We start from the raw sequence: 21033 nt of genomic DNA, 5'->3' as shown, positions 1-21033 counted from the left end.
TTCGTGGCCAGGATGCTTGGGAAATGACTTTTATCAGGCAAACAACTTGACTCTGCACAGCAAGGGTCTGAGGTTGAACCATTAGCCTCATTTTATTGTAGGAAACCAGTATAGTTAAAAACCCCAGCCTGAGTTTTGCTTTGATTTGATTTTAAAACCTGTGTTATTTTTTCTATACCTATCGTCTCTTGATTTTTTTAGAAAGCACATAGACTTCTGTAGAATTAATGCAACACAATAAAGTACTTCTGTGAAACTAGTTAAAATATTTCCATTCCATATTTCAAGCTCTGTGGGTGCTGGGGTGGTGCTATATGCCTATGGTGGCAGAATGTCAGGTGAATGAATAAAACATAGAAACACAGATGCTTGGTAAGATGGAGATGAGAGTGAGGCCTTTCACAGATGGTGTCCCTTCAGTCTCATGGTTTCCAACACTGGCTGCACACTAGAAGCACCTGAAAAGCCTTAAAACTTACCACCACTGAGCCCCATGCCACAGGAATCTGGGGTGGGGCCTAGAGTTTATAAATGATGAACCTCTCCCAGCTCAATCTAAGCCTCAGCCAGGGATGAGAACACTGAATCCTAATTTTGGTGCTTTTGAAATTTAGTTTCCATATGAACTAACTGAAGCTCTCACAAATGTAGATTCTTATCCAAGGGTTGAGGGCTGGGCCTAAGATTTTCATCTTTAATAATTGTCAGGTGATGTTGAGGCTCTTCGTCTGTGACACACACTGACCAAGACTGCTTGTAGTGTCATCCTCATTGGCTGTTAATGGCACCCTGTTCTAAAAATTCTTCAATAGAAATAATTTATATTCTCTATCACATACCCCCTTTTGGCGGTGTCTGCATGACAATGAAGTGTGCAAATTGTGGTTAATCCATAGTTAAGTTAATGATTATGGATGAAACATCTAAATGATTCAGGCTCTGGGTAGGCTTCTGTTCCCCCAGGAACTGAATTAATCTAGTGATTTTCTAACACTTATCTGCAAAGTTATGTAGCCTAAAACAGCTTCCTTATTTGCAATCATCCTCTGCCCACCAACCTCATTGCTCAACATGAGAAGTAGTGGTATAAGGCAATGAATGGTCTTTAAACTCTTAGGGACTAGAGAACCATCTTGCTTTGGCATTTGTTACTCTGGATTCTCTTGACACAAGTGTTGGGAGGCAGCTCATCTGATGGAGCAGAGCAGCTCCACCTGTCTCACAATCTGACCTCAAGAAGTTCTAGAGCTACTCTGAAGTTTTATAGAGCTGACTCAGACCCGCATCAAAACTTCAGATTTAGTCATTTCTAAGTGATGGTAAATATAAAGTACTTTATTTCTAGATTACATCCAAATAGTTCCATGCAAAATATATGCATAGCTAATATTCATAGTTTTAAATACAAAATAGAGGCATTTTTTAATAACTTGCAGACTGTGGGTTATTAAAGGCCAGTGTTACTTTCAGGGATACATAGGGTCCCAGAAATGTATACACACACTTTGAATAATTATAAAGACAGTGTTTATTAAAATACATTTCATTTTCAAAATTGAGCTATCAGCTGTTAAAGTGTGTATACATTTTTCGGGACACCCTGTATGTTCATGGTAACTCACAGCTGAGCTTAAATGGAGAAATCAGGAGATCCCTTTTTGGGGGAGGCACTCTGGCTGAAGGTGAAGAAAAGTGTAAGATGCACATGTTTTACTCAGGGCCTGACATCAGTTCTAACTTCCTTAAAATTACTTCTAAAGTTGCAGCTTCCTCCCAGCCCAGACCCAAAGGCCACCCTTTCTCGCTGTCTCCCTCTAAACCCAGCCTGCATTTTATCTCCTGCTGAGCTTCTGACACTGATCACTCTTTTCATCTTTGAATCCTCTATAAATATTCATAGGCTATAAGAAATGGCCTGGGAAGCTGGCTCTCTAGTTGAATAGCTGCTGCTGCTGGATGAGCAGTAAATCACTCCCACCCCTGAGCATGGCGTAAGGATTAGGTGAAGTCAGAGAATGATGGCAGAATGAAAAGAACAAAAGCTAGGATCAGATCCCAGGTTTCAGCTCGCCACCCCCTTCACAGTGCTGCCTGTGATCTGGGTGATGCCCTCCAGCTCTTGAGTCTAAGGATGACACCTGCTGGGGCGGGCACAGGGTGGCAGTAAGTCAGTGAGTCTCTGTCAGGGACACCCACTCTGCCCTTCTGAAGCTCAGCCTCCTGTGTGAGGTTTATGGGAAAAGGCATTTCTAAGCATGCCAAATGAGCATGTCATTGATTCTTTTGCTTTTTCTTTTTTAAATTTATTTTTGTTGAAAGTATTACAGATGTTCTCTTTTTCCTTCCACTGGACCCCTCCACCCCGCTCTCGCCCTCTCCCCAGGCCTTCACTGAGATTCCTCAGTCTGTTGCATGCTTTCATGTCTCTGGATCTGTTTTGTTCGTCAGTTTATTTTGTTCATTAGCAGGTCATTGATTCTTGCTCAAACACCCTGTAGTAGGGTAATGCCATAACTCTTAGTGTCCAGACAAGTTAATAAGTATTTATGTCTTAATAACTGAGCAGCCATTTAAAAAAATAATACACACACTAAAAGAAAATTAGTATTTGTATGTCCTCCTTAAGTAACCACATTGGGCACTTCATAACTTCTCACATAGTTTTATTGATGGTTTCTTTTGCTGCGTGAAACCTTTTTAGTTTGATGTAGTCCCATTTGTTCATTTTGTCTTTTGTTTTTCTTGCACAAGGAAATATATCAGAGAAAATATTGCTACCAGAAATGTCTGTGATTTTACTGCCTGTATTTTCTTCTAGGATTTTTATGGTTTCAAATCTAACATTTAAGTCTTTAATTCATTTTAAGATTATTCCTGTGTTTGGTGTAAGCAGTGGTCTAGTTTCTTTTTCTTTTTTTTTGCATATATCTGTCCAATTTTCCCAACACCATTTATTGAATACATTATCTTTAGCCCAAAAATGTCCACACTACCCAAAGCAATCTACAGATTCAACACGATTTGTATCAGGACACCAATGGCTTATTTCACAGGACTAGAACAAATATTCCAAAATTTGTATGGATCCACAGAAGACCCTGTATAGCAACAGCGATGTTGAGAAAGAAGAACAAAGTTGGAAGAATTATGCTACCTGATATCAAACTGTACTACAGGTCATAGTTATCAAAACAGTAAGGTACTGGCATAAAAACAGACATATAGATCAATGGAACAGAACAGAGAGCCCAGAAATACACCCATGTGTTTATAGTCAATATTTGACAAAGGAGGCAAATACAGGTGTTTTTAAGAGTCAGAAATGGTATTATCACATCATACTAGTGGAATGTCCTAAAGTAAAACCATGATTCCTTTCCTTACATAGATAGCCTTCTGGAGAATTAACTGCTCCCCCCATTCAACAAGAGTTTACTTAACACATGCTACGTTCCATGCTCAGCCCTGAGCCCCTGGGACACATCAGTGAGCAAATCCTTGTCCTTGTGGAACAGATACAGATCCTTGTCCTTGTGGAATTCCATTCTATTCCCATTTTCAATGAACAGAAGAATGGAGACCCACATAGCCTTTGGGTTCTTTTATAAGTGTATCTCTCTATTTAAGTGTGTATAAATTTGATGGGAGAGACAGAGAGAATGATGAAGCACATGTGGCAAAATGTTAACAATCAGGAGACCCGAGGGAAGGGTCTCTAGAAGATCTTTGCACTATTCTCGTATCGTTTCTGTAATTTAAATTTACTTCAAACTTTAAAAAAGGAAGCAAATAAGCAAAACCAGAAAATATAAAGAGTAAAATACTGCAAAATTTCCCATTAAAAAAAAAACACATAAGAAAGTTAGAAAAGGACTTTTATCTCCTCAAAAGTTCTGTTTAATGACCTATTTTCAAAGATTGGGGCTCTGCAGAAAACAGGCATACTTAAGATGTTTCGAATCTAATCAGTGACTGAAATGAAACTAGGGGGAATTATTCTATATTAATGAAAATCAATGATCTATGAATACTGTATTAATGAAGACTGATGATATATGAATTTAGCGTGAGGAAGCAATTCCCGTTAATGGATTGATTATAGTTAGAGTGTTGATACAAAATTGAGTTGCGATGATGTTTCCTTTAGGCCATTCTCATCTTTGTTTACTCTCTGGAAGGGTTTAATGGCACATATTTTGGAACATGGAATATTTTATTTAATTTCCTTTATGGCATGGAAAAACGTAGCACATGTTTTTTTTCCCTCCCTTGCAGCTCTGGATAGCAGAATTCACTTCCAAGCATACCCTATGAGAATGGAGAGAGATTCTCTATTTTATCAGAATAATTAGGATCATTTTTGGATCTGCTCTGCAGTGGAGCAGTGGCTTTTCCCTGTATCTTTTGGGAAAGTAGGAGTTGTAATAGGGTCTTTTACCTCATATTCTGACTGGGCCCACATTCTTCCAACCCATTTCTCCCAAATCAACAATAAATTAATAAATAAATCATTGCAAATCAAATCTTCTGAGATTTGATTTAAGACCTAGTTGTGGCACCACAAGTTCCTTAAGCAGTGCTTTCTAGACTTTGCACTAAAATAAGTTAGCATGAAATGTGGCCTTTATATAAATGATAAAATAAAAATGTCTTCCCTCTGCACCAATGAGTATATATCCATGAGTATAAAGCAAATTACCCAGAATCCACAACTTAGAAATAACCATTGCTGAGATTTCCATTTATAGCCTTCTAGTCTTTAAATATAGTTTTTGTGTGTGTGTGTAGAGTTTAATAAAAAGTAATTTCACTTATACCCTACATATAAACAATATCTTTTTAAAAAATATTTTTTATTGATTTTTAGAGAGAGCAGAAGGGAGAGGGAAAGAGAGAGAAACATTTATTGGCCGCCTCCTGTAAGCACCCTGACCTGGGATCAAGCCTGCAACCCCAGCATGTGCCCTGACTGGGAATGGAACCAGCAATCCTGCGGTGCACGCGATGACTCTCAACCAACCGAGCCACACCAACCAGGGCTAAACCATATCTTTTAGTTTACTTTATATTCTGAACATTTTTTTTTTAAACAGGTTTTTAATTAATACCTGATATTTCAGAGTATAGATGTACATAATTTATTTAATCTATTTCCATACATCAACATCTAATTTATTTTTAACCCTTTAAAGTAAGTTTAATAAAACCATTAAAGATTTAAAATTTAGCTTTCATAAGTTATTTATTAAAACATGAAGATCCCCTGAGTTGATATTAACTGAAATTCACTAGTATTTTCTTTTTCATTTACTCATTACATGATGGTTGAGTATCTGTCTATCTTCTACACATCCTCTGTGAGAGATACAAAAAAAATCTGTCTTAAGCCCAACTCTGCACAATTTGCATGGAGTTGAGCATTTTCCTGCAGGAGAGACTGGCTGTTTGGACCCTGAGCTGTCAATCTACACTGACAGTCATCTCCTCCAGCCAGCACTGACTGACCCAGTCAAACTGAACTCTTAACAGCATTTGCAGGAAAAAAACAGTGATATTTGTTGAAGAATTCTTACTGTCATTGTTATTTTGATTTAGGGCAGGAAAAAAAAAAGACAGTTTATCAAAGGGACTAGAAATCAGAAAAATTGTTTTAGAGACAATGCATATTTCCAAATAATTCCCACAGAGAACAGGTGCTGAAGCCTAGGGAATGTGTTGACTCTGTGGTTTACCTATGTATTTAGACTATTGCTTCCTCAGCATCACAATAAAATGGGTTGACATTTAATGTGGTGCTGGTCTTCGAGTCCAAAGATCTGGTCTTTGCCATTTCCTCTGCTGCTTTTTATTACGGGGCTTAATACTGATTGATTTATCTCCCTGAAGTTCAAGCTTCCCCATTGGTCAAATGGGGTTTGGGGGCAACTTAAGAAAATACGTGGAATAGACATAATACACTACTTGCAGAATACCACACAGCCCAAAAGAATTTGTATTATGGATAAGAATGCCTTAGGGGAGAAAACCGCATCCTTTGAAATGAGTAAATTCCTTGAACTATTTTAAAAGCTTCCAAATCCTTTTGGAGGATGGGCTAATTTTTGTTACCTTAAAGCCTAGAAAGCATGAGAAAGAAAGAGAAGGGGAAGTTAGTGGCAGCCCCATGTTCAGTGGTCGAAGGGCACCCCGCGTCCCTGGTTCAGAAGATAGAGAGGCAGTTGAGAATCCCGTTGCCTGCTGACTGTGTAACCCCCTAATCTGGCTAAGGACACTGACTTGGTGATCTGATAAGACCCTCTCTTCTCGGTTGAAAGTGTACCTCCCCTAGGCTCTTAAACAATTATTCCCGAATTTTTCACTAATTCTTGTTTTTTCATTGTGATGTTAAATCAGGTCTGACCCAGAAGCGAGGGTGAGCAACTCATTCCAGTTTGCCCAGGACTTGCCCTGCCTTAGCACTCGAAAGGCCCGTGTTCTGGGAATCCTCTCAGTGCTGGGCAAAGCAGGATGGCTCGTACCAGGCCAGAAGCTTTGAGCGAAGGTTTGGATGCCATGATAAACAAATCAGAGTAGATGGCTTCCTGTTTGAAAGTAAAATTTCTAAAATGATATGCATATTTGCATTCTCTGAAATGTACAGAAATAGGCCACTCCAGCAAATGAACAAAAGTTTGAAAGAATACTGACATTCAAAATACACAGTTGAATCCAAAAGAAGGAAGGTGACTGGGATATGCGTCTGCATTTGACATGTTGCCCTTCCACAATTTAGCCTTCACTCATCCATTATCTTGTCACTTATTTGCTAATATTTACATTGACTAGAATGGCACTTAACTACTCAAGCACTAAATGACACAATTTAGAAGAAACAAGAAAATTCTGGTGACTGGTGTACTTCATCACTTGCAGGTGCAGAGCATTCATTCATCCGTCCAACAAAAGGCATGGGATATACACTCTGTCTGCCTCCGTGCAAGGTGCTGGCCTCGTGGCCAGTCTGGTTGTATACAGTGTCACATTGCAGAGTGAGGAGGTGTTCGGGAGAGGCACACGCAGGGCGCCCTGGAAATATTTTTGTCATTAGATCAGCTATGGTTATTCTTCCACGAAGAAACACATATAGGAGAGAGATACATATTATTTTAGACCATTTACTCAAGACAGCTACAGATATTTGTTGAGAACCCGCTTCTTGACAAACATGCAAAGCACTAAAAGTGATATTGAAAATAACTCCACTCTTAGGTGATTCTTAGAAGTCAAGTTTTGGAGATAGACTTGTTTCAACTACCTCAAGCATTAAAACAGTTTGAGTTTATTTTAGTTACTCTGAACTGTTCTACAGATCTGTGATCTTTTGTTCAAAATATTTGGGGCCGAATGAATTTTAAAAATCAGAAATTTTAGGATTTTTGATATATAATAAAGTAATGTAGCATATATTATGTTTCTGTGAATCTGAAATAGTACTTCATGATCAGAGATATTAATAGTTCTATTGCAATATGTAAGTATGTTTACACTAAGCGATACATATGTATATAGACTATAAATAGCCTGTGTGAACTCAGGTCAGGTTTTGATAACAAATGAATCACACAGAAAATTTTGAATTTCAGAGATTTTGAAGCTTTTCTGAATTAAACTAAGGGATTGTGGACATGTACTAGAGAAGACAGCAAACACAGAAGTATTAAGTATCAAAGTATTAGTATTATGATCAAATGTCTTTTACCCATACACATGTACACACACACACACAACTAAAACTACAAGGTGGTTGTCAAGGCCTCGGGGCTCACAGAGCAGATGGGATGGAGGAGCGTCTGGCAGGACAGGTGTTCAGCTACTCTGTGGAGAGGGATTGTACACGGCCGCAGACCAGGCTGCTGAGGGTGCCGTCAGAGGCAGGAGGTACAGCATCTCAACAGCTCAATGTGTACTTGAGTTTCTGCGTGTGGAGAGGGATCAGAATGGCTATTTAACTTTTATTAAATTTTTATAACTTTATTTTTATTGTTGATACTATTACAGGTGTCCCCATTTCCCCCCGCTTTGCTGACCTCCACTCAGCCCCCCCCCCCCCCGCCCCAGCCATCACCACAGTGTTGTCTGTGTCCATGGGTTATGCTTCTATGTTCTTTGGCTAATCTTTTCACCTTCTTTCATCCAGTTCTACCCCTCCCCCCTCTTCTCTGACAGCTGTCAGTCTGTTTCATGTATCCATGACTCTGGTTTTATTTTGCTTATCAGTTTTCTTTGTTCATTAGATTCCACGTGTAAGTGAGATCGTATGGTATTTGTCTTTCTCTGATTGGCATATTTCACTTAGCATAATACTCTCCAGGTTCACCCATTAAAGCATAATATCAGCTACTTTGAAGAATCTTTTGTAACTTGGTGAAATGGGAAAACTGATTGAGGTTTTAAGAAAATACCAAGTAAATATCCCTTTCTGTTTCGTGGATAAAGATGTGACATTTTGGTTATTGCCTTCAAAATGTTGTGCTCCATTGCCATTGGATGTAATATGAGACTTACTTTTATGTGAGGATCCTAGAAGACTTTATGTTACAGTCATTTTCAAATAAAATCTGGCAATATTTAGATCAGTAGTCCACAATATTGGCTATGCGTTAGAAACATGGATGAAGGTGGGGGGTGTGGAGGAAGGTGTTAAAAGCATCCTGATGCCTGGCTCCTACTCCAAGATTCTAATATAATTAGTCTGGGGAACAACCTGGAGATTTTATATATATATATATATATATATATATATATATATATATATATATATACACACACACACACACACACACACACACACACACACACACACACACAATTTATTTCATAGGTTTTATTTACTTTTTGGTTCTTAAAATTTTTCTTTATTGTTGAAAATATTACAGATATCCCCTTTTTCCTCATTGACCCTTTCCACCTCACACCCACTCCCTGCCCCAGGGTTATGCATATATGCATATAAATTCTTTGGTTAATCTTTACCCACCCACCCACACACCCATTCCCACCTTCCCTCTGAGATTTGTTAATCTGTTCCATGCTTCTGTGTCACTGAATCTATTTTGTTCATCAGTTTATTATGTTCTTTAGATTCCACATATAAGTGAGATCATGTGATATTTCTCTTTCTCTGCCTGGCTTATTTTGCTTAGCATAATATTCTCCAGGCCATAGATATTTCTAAAGCTCTCGATAAGTCTAATGTTCATCCAAGCTTGGAAACTACTGGTTTCTATTAATTCCTTCTTGATTTTAAGTTCTATATAGAGGAAGTGAAGTCCATATTTAGCTAAATATATTTGCAATTATACATAAAGAATGAAATAAAAGTAAAAATTAACTATACATCAACTAATGAGCTTTGCTAAAAACATGTTTTAAACCAAAGGATAATCTTTTTCTTACTTTGTATTTATTTTATTAGAATAATACACTTTTGCCAAAGAAATATGGGTATTATGGTTCAAATTCACATACAGATTTAGCAAAATAACTTGGAAAATATTCTCCTTCTACAAAATCGTATTATTTGGCATCCAGTCAAAGCCATAAAAGAGAGCTTCTACAACTTGTTCTATACCCCACATTGTGGGTTTTAAAGAGATGGTGAACTTGAATATTAACCTTGTGGAAACCAGAGATATCAGAGATGTTGTCAGAGGTCACACAGCTCAGTAGTGGGGGGAGTCCAACCCAACCTTGACTTCAGACTTTGATTGAAAGCTGTTTTCACTCCCTTCATAGTACTCAGTTTGCCTTTATATGAAATATAAGCTGAGTTGAGATTGGTGAAGACAGTTGGAAACAAAGCATAAGAAAATTAAATTTTTGGGTATACAAAGGATAGAATTATTAAAGAAGAGAAACTACAATACAGATGCAACATCAAACTACTTCCTTAAATGCAAGATAAGATTACTATCTTATTTGATGAATATTCCATTGTGCATAATGCCGACTAGAATGTGGTGTGTAAAGTATCAATTGATAGATTTGACTCTGAAATGTTTTTTAGGGCCCTGTTTGGAGAACAGTAAATTATGCTTCAAGAGTCAACATTTATTCAGATTGTAAACATTTGATATGTTTTCTGTTGTCATCAAAAACAACAGAAATTGATAAAGGTGCAGGAAACTTTGGAAGCAAAATCCAATTTCCTTCAGAAAAGTGGATAGAAGTCCTTTCCCATGTAGGTCAACTGCATATTTGTAGCTTTTTATTAGCATTTCTGAGTCACAGCAGAATGATACTGGATGGCTGTTAGGATGGTACGGCCCACGTTTCAGCTTTAGTTTCACACAGTGATTTATTGCTGAATCTCGCAATAAAGTTTTTAAGAGATGTATTATTTCTCTAAGTCCTAATAGAAATAATACCATTGTTTATCCAAACTAGTTCAAGTGTCCTTACCTGATGTAATTTCTGGATAGAGAGGAAAAGACTTTCTCGATATATTGTTACAGTACAGGCATTTCTTGAATTAAAAAATTCAGCAAGTATTTATTTCTATGTCATTCATTTAATCTAAAAAATAAAAGCTTAAATAAAAGTTATTTGAAAGGTTGGAGGGTTAATTAAATGGTTACTTAACTTGCTATTGAGCTTCCACATCTCAGCTTTTCCTTGGAATGAGCCTAATTCCCATGGTTTTGCCAGCTGTCCTACATATCACAGAGGGAAAGAACAAACAGAAAGTAGTGCTACACGACGTTATGACTGATGGGCTATGTGAGATTTTACATTTCTTTTCCTTTGTCAAAATATTTGGATCAGAAATTTCCCCCCGAATTGAATTAAATCTTATATAAAATACAAAGATGACTGAAGTCTAGGAAGAAAAAGTCCCTCTGCTTATTAAGAAGTATGAAAAGAATCTGTAAGGTAGCGAAAGGAACACTGCTCTTGGAAACCAAGGATTTGGTTTGGAGTCCTCCCTTTGCCATAACTAGACATCTCACCTTCAGTAAATCATTCGGCATCTCTGAAGTCCATGTCTGGGAAAGGAGACAATAATCCGAGTCATAGTTATTACGAGGCTGAAAGCCACTTGTATGCTGTAATGCATAAAAAAGTTATTTTTATTTTCTGTTAGTAAACTTCAATTTGGGTTCTTTTTTTAATGGACCAAAAATAACTATAAAGTCACAATGGAATGTGTTAAATTAATAGGTGGGACTGCGCAATCTTAAAATAGTGGTATATGCCTTTTCACTTTGGAGAAGCAACATCTGCTCTATAGTATTTTCTTTTGGTCTTTTTTTATTGAAAAAATATACTTTCAACATCAATTTTAACAAGTATAGGTTGAAAATAACCTGCCACAATAAACAGAAGTAACTGACAGTATAAACAGCATGATTTTGTCGATTGGTACAACCCATGTCTCTGAAAGATTTGCTGTCACTTGGGCAAATCCTTTATTTATTGGTGATTTCTATTTATGGCACCCAAATACCTCATTCATTCACTCCTTCATTCATTCAGAAATTTCAAGTCATGATTGTTCAATGTTTACTTCACGGTTTGGCTTCAATTTGATTAACAGACCACTCCTTATTTCCAAGAGTTTATTTTTAAAAATCTTTCTTTCTTTATAAGGAGTGGTCTCCTGAACTATCAGAGGAAAGCGTAAGAAAGTGAAGACTCTGATTTCAATAAAGTAGAAATTTCCAGTTGTATCCCAACTTCAAAAACAAAGGCTGGCATATATTATTTTTCTACTTTCAATAGACTCTTGGATTTTTGAGCGTACAATGCACATGAGATTCTTCCACCTTCAGAGACTGAGGACAAGTGCACTAACCTGGCTTGTGCTCCTCTCCATTTTTTTGCCTCCACAGCACCGCCCCTGAGCTCACTTAAGCCTCCGAGGGTGGACACTGCTCCAGTGGTAGCATCTCCCTATCAAAGAAGAGATTCAGACAGATACTGCGGACTCTGTGCAGCCTGGTTTAATAATCCCCTGATGGCGCAGCAACATTATGACGGCAAGAAACACAAAAAGAATGCAGCAAGAGTTGCTTTGTTAGAACAACTTGGGACAACTCTGGATATGGGGGAACTAAGAGGTAAGAGAAACTCTGCTCGTTTCTGCCCCAGAACTGGGCTTTCAGAGAAAGGCTTGTGTTTTCACAAATTGGCATGATTATTCTTATTAATTAGGCTCATCCAAAAGGAAAAGAAGAGAAAGGAAAGGAGTGGAAAACTAGCTCAATTTTTATAATCTCTGTTGTTTCAGAGTTTATTTCCATATTTTTATTGACTATTTTTCAGGTCAAAACCACTCATCCATAAACCAGATTATTTTCTCATGTATTATTTTTAAACACCTTCTCTAATGAATGCTTTTTACATGAGCGATATTAGAGAAGATGCTAAAAAGGCCAAATAGCATTATCTTAATTTAAACTTTAAGACAGTGCTGTGTGCATGATGTCAGTTCCCAGCTATCCAACCCCATTTTGACAGGTATTTTCTTGATTGATGGAAACTGTGCAGCTTTCAAAGTTCATGTGAGGTTTCACAGAAGCTGCTGAGCAGAATCCTGGAAACCATAGGTGAGGACCAGTCCTGTGTGTTTCTTAGGAAGCCATATACCAATTTGTGGGACTTTATAGAATATTTCACCATCAATAACCATTTATGCATTTTGATCACCTAAACATTTTTGATCCACTGGATGTTCACTGTGTAGAACAAAGTCACATATACCTTTTTTTTTCCTGAGAAAATGCATTTTCTCAGATAAATAATTCTGAGAAGAGTGCTACTGACACTATATGTCAGATGTTGTATGGGTGAGATACGCTTTTATGGACTGGCCAGGGAATCGTCGTTCAGAAGAGCTGTAATAATAAAACTTGCAGATCAGTTTTGCAAATGCAGCCTAGATTTAAACTGGGTTCTGTGTGTAGAGCCTGCAGTTCTTACTATCCCAACTAGGCCATGAGCCTCTAAGAGGGGCAATTGTAGTCAGGAAATAACCTGTTACAATTCTAGAGCAAGTAAGTGGAACAAAAGATCCTGCTGTGTGAGCTGAAAGGAGGGACAGGACACTTCTGATGATATTGGTGAGGAAGACTTCACCAAGGAAAGGGACCTGAGTTGGAACTAGAAAGGTGGGTAGCATTTCAGCAGGTGAGCAGGCGTTCCATGTGAGCAGAATTATACATGTACAGGGATAGGGAACTAGAAGCTGTTAGCTGGCAAATAAACACTTTTTCTGAAATACTCCTCTGATGCTGCATGTACTTAAGATTGGAAGTCTATTAGTACATATATAGAGCTTAATTAGAAGCTGATTATTACAAGATATGCACTTAAAAATGACAAATAAGCCTGGCCGGGCATGGCTCAGTGGTTGAGCATCGACCTAGGATCCAGGAGACAGCAATTCGATTCCTGGTCAGGGCACATGCCTGGGGTTCGGGCTTGATCCCAAGTTGGGGGCAAGATTATATATATATATATATATATATATATATAAACCTCTTTTTCAAAATAGAAAAATGACAAATAAGAGCAAACATTAAAAACACTTGACTTTTGCATATGTTTTTTAGCTGTAGAAAAACAACATGGGGCTTAATAATTTTCTTGAATAATCTCACTGCAGAAACTTTTGAATTGCTGTTATTGTTGCTCTTTGTTGGTGGATTTCTTATGTTCCAGTTTATGTCTTGTGAAAAAAAATATAGGAGTTCTCTCCATAGCTGAAGGCCTACCCACCGCTCACTGTTACTGGCAGATAACAAGCCGGCTCTGCGACTCCTTCAGCGCAGGGCACTGAAGGAGAAAAGCAGGGCTTTCTGTAGTTTTGGTGCCAGATAGTATGACTTAGAGGAGTATTCCTCGAGCACATTCTTCTTGTCAATTTTGAATGATCAGCGCTGCATTTTTATGTATAACCACATCCTAATGACTTGGGCATCTGAATTCTGTTATATCTGAGCAGCTTGCCATTTATACTGAAGACAAAAAGAGCTGCTCTTTGACTTGATAACGCAATGTGGCTGTGACTCAGTACCACGTGAAATGCGATTAGCATTGAACAGTGTCCCTGAAACCAACCTTCTCACCTACCCCAGCTGACATTTTGATATACATTTGTTCAGGCATTAAATATTGTAAAAGCTTGAGGAATAAAGAAGTGATGATAACTCAGCACAATTTAAAACACACATGCACACGCACTTATTTCTGGAATGCTCCTTAAGCATGATCAAGCAATTAATAAGGGCAAAAATGCTAATCAATTAATAAAGGCATAACCATAACTTTTTGAAAAATGGTGTCAAGCAGTTGGAGCACAATATGGCAGTGTTGCAGGCTTTCTTTCTCAGCATGTCTCAGTGTTTTAAACAGTAAATTTTCTTATTTATTATGGAATTCCTGATTATCTGTTTTTCACCCTATTCCCCCCTATAGATTGTTAGCAACTTGAAAGTAGGCATCTCTGTGTGTTTTGCTCACTGATGTGTTCAAAACACCTAGAACAGTGATAGTTACACAGTAGGTACCCAATAATTGCTGAATGAATAAACAAAATAAGCAAAATTTAAAAATCACCTAAAATCCTACATTATTAATATGGCAATCATTTTCTGTGCCTAAAAGGATCCTGATCGAATAATTTTTACAGGAAATTAATTATTATTTTTTAATTTCTTCTAAATGTTAAATAGTGTATATTTTACATATTGTCAAATGAGGAGATATTAAGTGTTATAGTTCAATGAGTTTTAACAGTGCAGACCCCTGTGTAACCCACACCACTGCCAAGATATATAACTTCTCCATCTTGAGAAGATCCTCATGTGCCCCTTCCCAGTCAACCCTAACCTCCCATTCCAGAGAACCACTTCTTTTATTTTTTCACTGTAGATTAGTTTTGCCTGTTCTGAAACCTCATATAAATAGAAGCAGAAACCATGTATTTTTTTTGTATCTAGCTTCTCTTGGATAGCATATTGTTTTTGAAATGTATCCATTTGTTGCATATAAAGCAGAGTAGCCCTGTGCTCTTCATTACAGAGTAGTATTCTACACCAAGTCTCACAATTTGTAAATCCATTCTCCTCTTCATTTTTTGGGTATTATTTAGGATAAAACTTTCATGAACATTCTTTTTTTTTTTTTTTTTTTGGTTGACATATGTTTTACTTCTCTTGGTAAATTCCTAGGAGTGGAATTGGGTCATAAGTTGGGTATATTTTTAACTATATGAGAAACTGCCAAAATATTTTTCAAAGTAGCTTCATTATTTTGCATTCTCAAAAGAAACATACAGTAGTCTTCCGTCATCTGCAGTTTTACTTTCCCTGGTTTCAGTTACTCACAATAAACCATAGTCTGAAAATATTAAATGGAGAATTCCAGAAATAAACAATTCATAAGTTTTATCTATTTATTTATTTATTTATTTTATTTATCTTTATTGTTGAAAGTATTACAGGTGTCCCATTTCCCCCCCCCCCAATTGACCCCCACCACCTCATTCCCACCCCTCCCCAGGCCTTCACCCCATCATTGTCTGTGTCCATGGGTTATGCATATATGCATATAACTTCTTTGGTTAATCTCTTCCCACCCTCCACCTCCCTTCCCTCTTCCCTCTGAAATATGATCGCCTGTTACATGTGTCAATGTCTCTGAATCTATTTAGTTCATCAGATTCTTTTGTTCATTAGCTTCTTGTTAAAGAAGACCCTTCAACTTTTCCTGTAGTGCTGGTCTGGTGGTGATGAACTCCTTTAGCTTTTCCTTGTCCGAGAAGCTCTTTATCTGAACTTCAATTCTAAATGATAGCTTTGCTGGGTAGAGTAATCTTGGTTGTAGTTCCATGTTTTTCATCACTTTGAATATTTCTTGCCACTCCCTTCTGGCCTGCAAGGTTTCTGTTGAGAAATTAGCTGACAGCCGTATGGGTGCTCCCTTGTATGTAATTATCTGCTTTTCTCTTGATGCTTTTAAGATTCTCTCTTTGTCTATAACCTTTAGCATTTTATTTACGATGTGTCTTGCTGTGGGCCTCTTTGGGTTCCTCTTGTTTGGGACCCTCTGTGCTTCCTGGACTTGTAAGTCTATTTCTTTCCCCAAGTAGGAGAAGTTTTCTGTAATTATTTTTTCAAATAGGTTTTCAATTTCTTGCTCTCTTTCCACTCCTTCTGGAACCCCAATAATATGAACATTGGGCCTCTTGAAGTTGTCCCAGAGGCTCCTTATGTTATCTTCATATTTCTGGATTCTTTTTGCTTTTCTGGTTGGGTGTTTTTTGTTTTTCATGTTCCAAATTGCTGATTTGATTCTCAGTGTCCTCTATTCTACTGTTGATTCCCTGTAAATTATTCTTCATTTCAATTCCTGTAGCTTTCATTTCAAATTGCTACTTTATTATGTCATTGATTTTCTAAGTTATTTTCATCATACTCTTAGTAATATCCTTGAGCATCCTTGTAACCATTATTCTGAACTCTGTATCTGTTAGCTTGCTTGGATCTATTTCACTTAGTTCCTTTTCTAGAGATTTCTTCTGTTCTTTCCTCTGTGACATGTTTCTTTCCCTCCGTATTTTGCTTCTTCCTGGTGTTTGTTTCTATGTGTTAGGTAGAGCTGCTATGTCTCCTGGAATTTGTAGAGTGGCTTTGTGTAGTAGGTGTCCTGTAGGGCCCAGTGGCTCAGCCTCCCCAGTCACCTGAGCTGGGCCTGCTAGGTGCTCCCCTGTGTGGGCTTTGTGCACTATCCTGTTGTATTTGAGCCTTGGTTGCTGTTGGTGTCACTGGGAGGGATTGACCCCCAGGCCAATCAGCTGTGAGGACCAGCTGCAACTACAAAGAGCTGCTGTGCTGGAGACACCCCTATGGAGCAGGATTTACTTCAGTGGGACTTTGGTGTTCACCAAGTGTGCCCCTTGAGTGTGTCACTCATGGATGTGGTAGGGTTGTAATCCAGCGTGGTCGAGCCTGACCACCAGGTGCACTGTCTCTGGGTCCTCCCAGGAGGTGCAAAGTCAGCCTCTGCCAGTGCCTTGCCCAGGGCCACCCAGCATGAGCTACACAGCAAACTGTAGTTGGCTGCTACTTGTGCTGGGCTTGGTGTTGTCCAGGAGAGGCCAAGCTATGAGCCAATGCAGGCTGCCGCTAGTGCCAGGCCTGGGGCCACTTATCAAGCCGTATGGGCCTGCTGCTGCTTGTTTGAGAGATTTTAGGAAAGTCCTAAGCATGAGGCTCGAGAGGCCACTTGCACAGTAAAGCCCCTGGAAATGGCCTGGATGAGCTGCAGGTGGGAGGGGCGGGGCCTCCGGGAATCACGGGGCGGGGCCACAGGTGTGAGTCAGGTGCTGGCGACTCAAACATGGCGCCTGCCTGCCGGCTGTGTGCGGGGAGGACTCGGAAAGGAGCCACGGCCTCTGCCAGCCCTTCTGCCTGGGAGGAAGCCACCCTCCGCCTCTTGCCCGGATCTCAGGCAGGTTAGTTCCCCCCCGAGTGTCCCGGGTCCTTTCAGGCTGCTGCCCGGCGCTGGGCTCAGAGGGAGCGTCCGAGTGAGTCCGTGCCGGGCCCTTTAGAGGAGCTGCTGGGGCTCCTGCAGCCTCCGTGACCCTAAGCGATGGTCCCCGCTGGTTTCACAGCCCGGAGTTGTGGGAACGTCTCTTCCCGGCCTGGAGCCTTGGGCTGGGGGCTGGTGTGGGGCTGGGACCCCTCACTCCTCCGGGAAACCCCCACCACCGAGATCCCCTCCCGGGTTTCAGCCGCAGCACTGGGTGTGGGCCCGCGGCCTCGTCTCCAGGATGCAGCCCCGACCCACCCGTGTCTCCGCCCCTTCTGCTGGTCTCGGTGCTTCTTCAGCTCCCTGGTTGTGGGGCGTCTGCTCAGCTGGATTTCAGGAGGCTCTGAGTGACGGTGGTTCTGTATTTTAGCTGTGATTTTGATGTGGTTGCGGGAGGCCCGGGTGCAGCTGTTACCTACGCTGCCATCTTGTTTTTCCTCCCAAGCTCTTTTCAACAATTTGTAAGTTTTAAATCACTGTCCTGAGTCGCATGATGAAATCTTGTGCCATCCCTCTCAGTCCTGCCTCGGACATGGCTCATCTCGGTTTAGCATGTCCACTCATGTCCCGCCCCCCTTGGTCACTTTGCAAATCAGTTATCAATTGACTGTTGTGGTCTCACAGTGCTTGTGTTCAAGTAACCCTTATTTTACTTAATAATGGCCTCACACCATTCACATAACTTTTATTACAGTATATTATTATAATTGTTCTATTTTATTTTTACTTGTTGTTAATCTCTTACTTTGCCTAATTTATAATTAAACTGTATCATAGGTCTGTAGGCATAGAAAAAACATAGCATATGTAGGGTTTGGTACAGCCTGTGGTCGCAGTCATCGCCTGGAGGGCCTTGGAACACATTCCCCACGGATAAGAGGAAACTCCTCATTTTCTTAAAGAATATTTGGTGAGCAGACATTGAAATTTTGGACGTCAAATTTATCTGTTTTTCTTTGGTGATTATTGTTTTTGTGCCCCATCTAAAAAATCTTTGTCTACACCTATGATCATAGGCATTCTGTATGTTCTCTTCAAAAGTTTGATTATTTTAGCTTTTACATCTATGATTATGATGTATCTCAAATTAAATTTTTTAACTATATTTGTTTACACTATTACATATGTCCCTATTTTCCCCCATTTTTCCCACCTACACCCAGCCCTCTTCTCCTCTGTCCCCCTTCCCTCTGGCTATCACCACACTGTGGTCTGTGCCTATGGGTTACGCATATATGTTCTTTGGCTAATCCCTTTACCTTCTTTCATCCAGTCTCCCCCTCCCCACTCCCAAATAAATTTTTATATATAATGTAAGATAGGGGTTGAAATTCATTTTTTTCCATATATTTTTCAGGTTGTTAGAAAAAATCTGTTGAAAATATTTTCTTTTCTTCATTGAATTGTCTTGGCACCTTTATTAAAAATCGAGTGATTATGTATGAGTCTATTTCGATACAATCTATTGTGCTTCATTGATTTCTTTGTCTATCTTCATGCCAGTGCTACATTGTATTGATTTTTTTAGCATTACAGAAGTCTTGATATTAGGTAGCACAATTTTTCCAGATGTGTTCTTCTTTCCAAAGATTGTTTGTTCTAAATCCTTTGCATTCCTATATAAATCATGTAATTAGCTTTTCAATTTCTACACAGAAAACTTATTGGAATATTAAATGGGATTGAATTCAATCTGTAGATCAATTTGGAGATCATTTGTTTAAATTCTTCACAATAATGAGTCTTTCAATCCATGAACATCCTATATCCCTCTATTTCTTTTTTAAAAAATTCTATCAGTAATGGTTTGCAGTTGTCAGTGTAAAAGGTTTAAACATATTTGTTACGTCTTTCTTCAAGTATTTTATGTTCTTTAACACTAGTGTGCTATATTTTTGAAATTTCGTTTGTATATGTTTGTTACTGATATACAGAAAATGCAGTTGATTTTTGTATATTGATCTTGAATCATGTAGCCTCCACATAACTTTCTACCTATTACTGGTACATAACTTAATAACACAAAAATTTACACCTTTTGTATTTTTTTGTAGTCACACTATTTAGCCATTAGAAACTATAGAATAGTGATAGCATTCTTGCCTTCCTTTGCTTGAAGTGGCATATCAAATTTTAAAGAACAAATTATTGCTATAACAAATAATTTTAAATGGAGTTGATCTAAGTAGTTAATATGCAGAATCTGGTTACTGACTCAACTTCAGTGTTATTCATTCCAAAAAACAGATGGCATTTTTCTCTACTTCCAAGTTTTAATTTGATAAGAAAAATAGTCCCCTCTTCCTGAACATAGAGTCCAATATAGAAAACAAAAGGAAGTTATTGAATTATGGAATTATAAAATTGAATGGTCAGAAAGTGCTTTCAAGCTTTACTTTATAGTTTAAATTCTTCTTGTCAGCATAGAACACGAGTATAAGGCAGTTTCTTATTTAGAAACAGTGACAGTGTAAATTATGAAATTATAGCTAGGTGAAAATGGGGTATTCATTTTGCAGACTTTTATATTTATTCTTTCAAAAGTTTTAGGGTTGAAACAATGCAGTTATTTTATTGTTTCAGAGGAAACTAGACCAGCGGTGTGCTGCAAGAATTTTTAAAACATGCAATACCTGACAATTTAGTCAGGGGCATGGCTTCTTTTTTCTTAGATTGTCAAATAAAAAAAATGACAACAGCCAGCGCAGTAGCCATCCTGTGTGAATGCCCCGTCCCGAACCATACATGTGTAGGTCATATAACAGAGTTGCATCTTATTGGTCGAGTCCTCTAATAAGGTTGCATCTGATTGGTTATTTTTTGTTACCAGAAATCCTTATATACAAGTATAGGCACCTGACTTTTTAAAAAAGTTCCTTTGGAGCAAAAAAGATAGATAATTACTATTATCATCTTATTTGTAAATCAATCAAAATTATACCTTTTTAGTCAGACCTGAAAAAACTTTGTTGGTGTGCCACAGAATTTTAGTAATTAGTTTATGTGTGTCATGAGATGAAAAAGGTTGAAACTCTCTGAACTGGACTATTCTGGTACAATTCTCACTTAAAGACACAGGCAAAAGAACTCATTTGAAAATGTCAAATTTCTGAGCATCTTAAACTGATAGTGTTTGAAAGAACATCAAACATCATTGAATTATGCCCGTTCTTTTCACAGAGCAGGATTGTGAGGCCCAGGGAACTAAAGTGACCATCGCCTTCTGAGTTATGGTGAGATCCAGGATTCCTGATTATAGGAGTACCAACTTTCAGTGACTCATTATTGACTAACTAGAACTCTGATAATTAACTTTTTTGTTTTAAAACAGTTGAGTTTGGGAGCTTATATATTTTCATATAAACTTGCTTTGAACTCAAGTATAGAATGGAAACAGTCAACTCAGTTTTCTGGGCATGAATTTTTTGCAAAGTACATTATATACCTTTAATAAAGGAG

At 38.4% G+C, this 21033-nt stretch overlaps 1 protein-coding gene across 4 annotated transcripts in view; it reads left to right on the top strand.

Moving 5' to 3' along the window:
- Window positions 1-21033, top strand: part of ZMAT4 (zinc finger matrin-type 4) — a 303306-nt gene that overhangs the window by 188808 nt on the left and 93465 nt on the right. For all 4 annotated transcript variants that reach the window (XM_081128908.1, XM_081128906.1, XM_081128907.1 and 1 more), the window contains one exon: window positions 11871-12098. In XM_081128908.1, the coding sequence (XP_080985034.1) occupies window positions 11871-12098 (228 nt within the window). The remainder of the gene's footprint in view (window positions 1-11870; window positions 12099-21033) is intronic.

This window comes from Miniopterus schreibersii, assembly GCF_964146895.1.
Source record: "Miniopterus schreibersii genome assembly, chromosome: 2".
NCBI lineage: Eukaryota > Metazoa > Chordata > Mammalia > Chiroptera > Miniopteridae > Miniopterus > Miniopterus schreibersii.
This window is presented reverse-complemented; position numbering and strand designations above follow the sequence as displayed.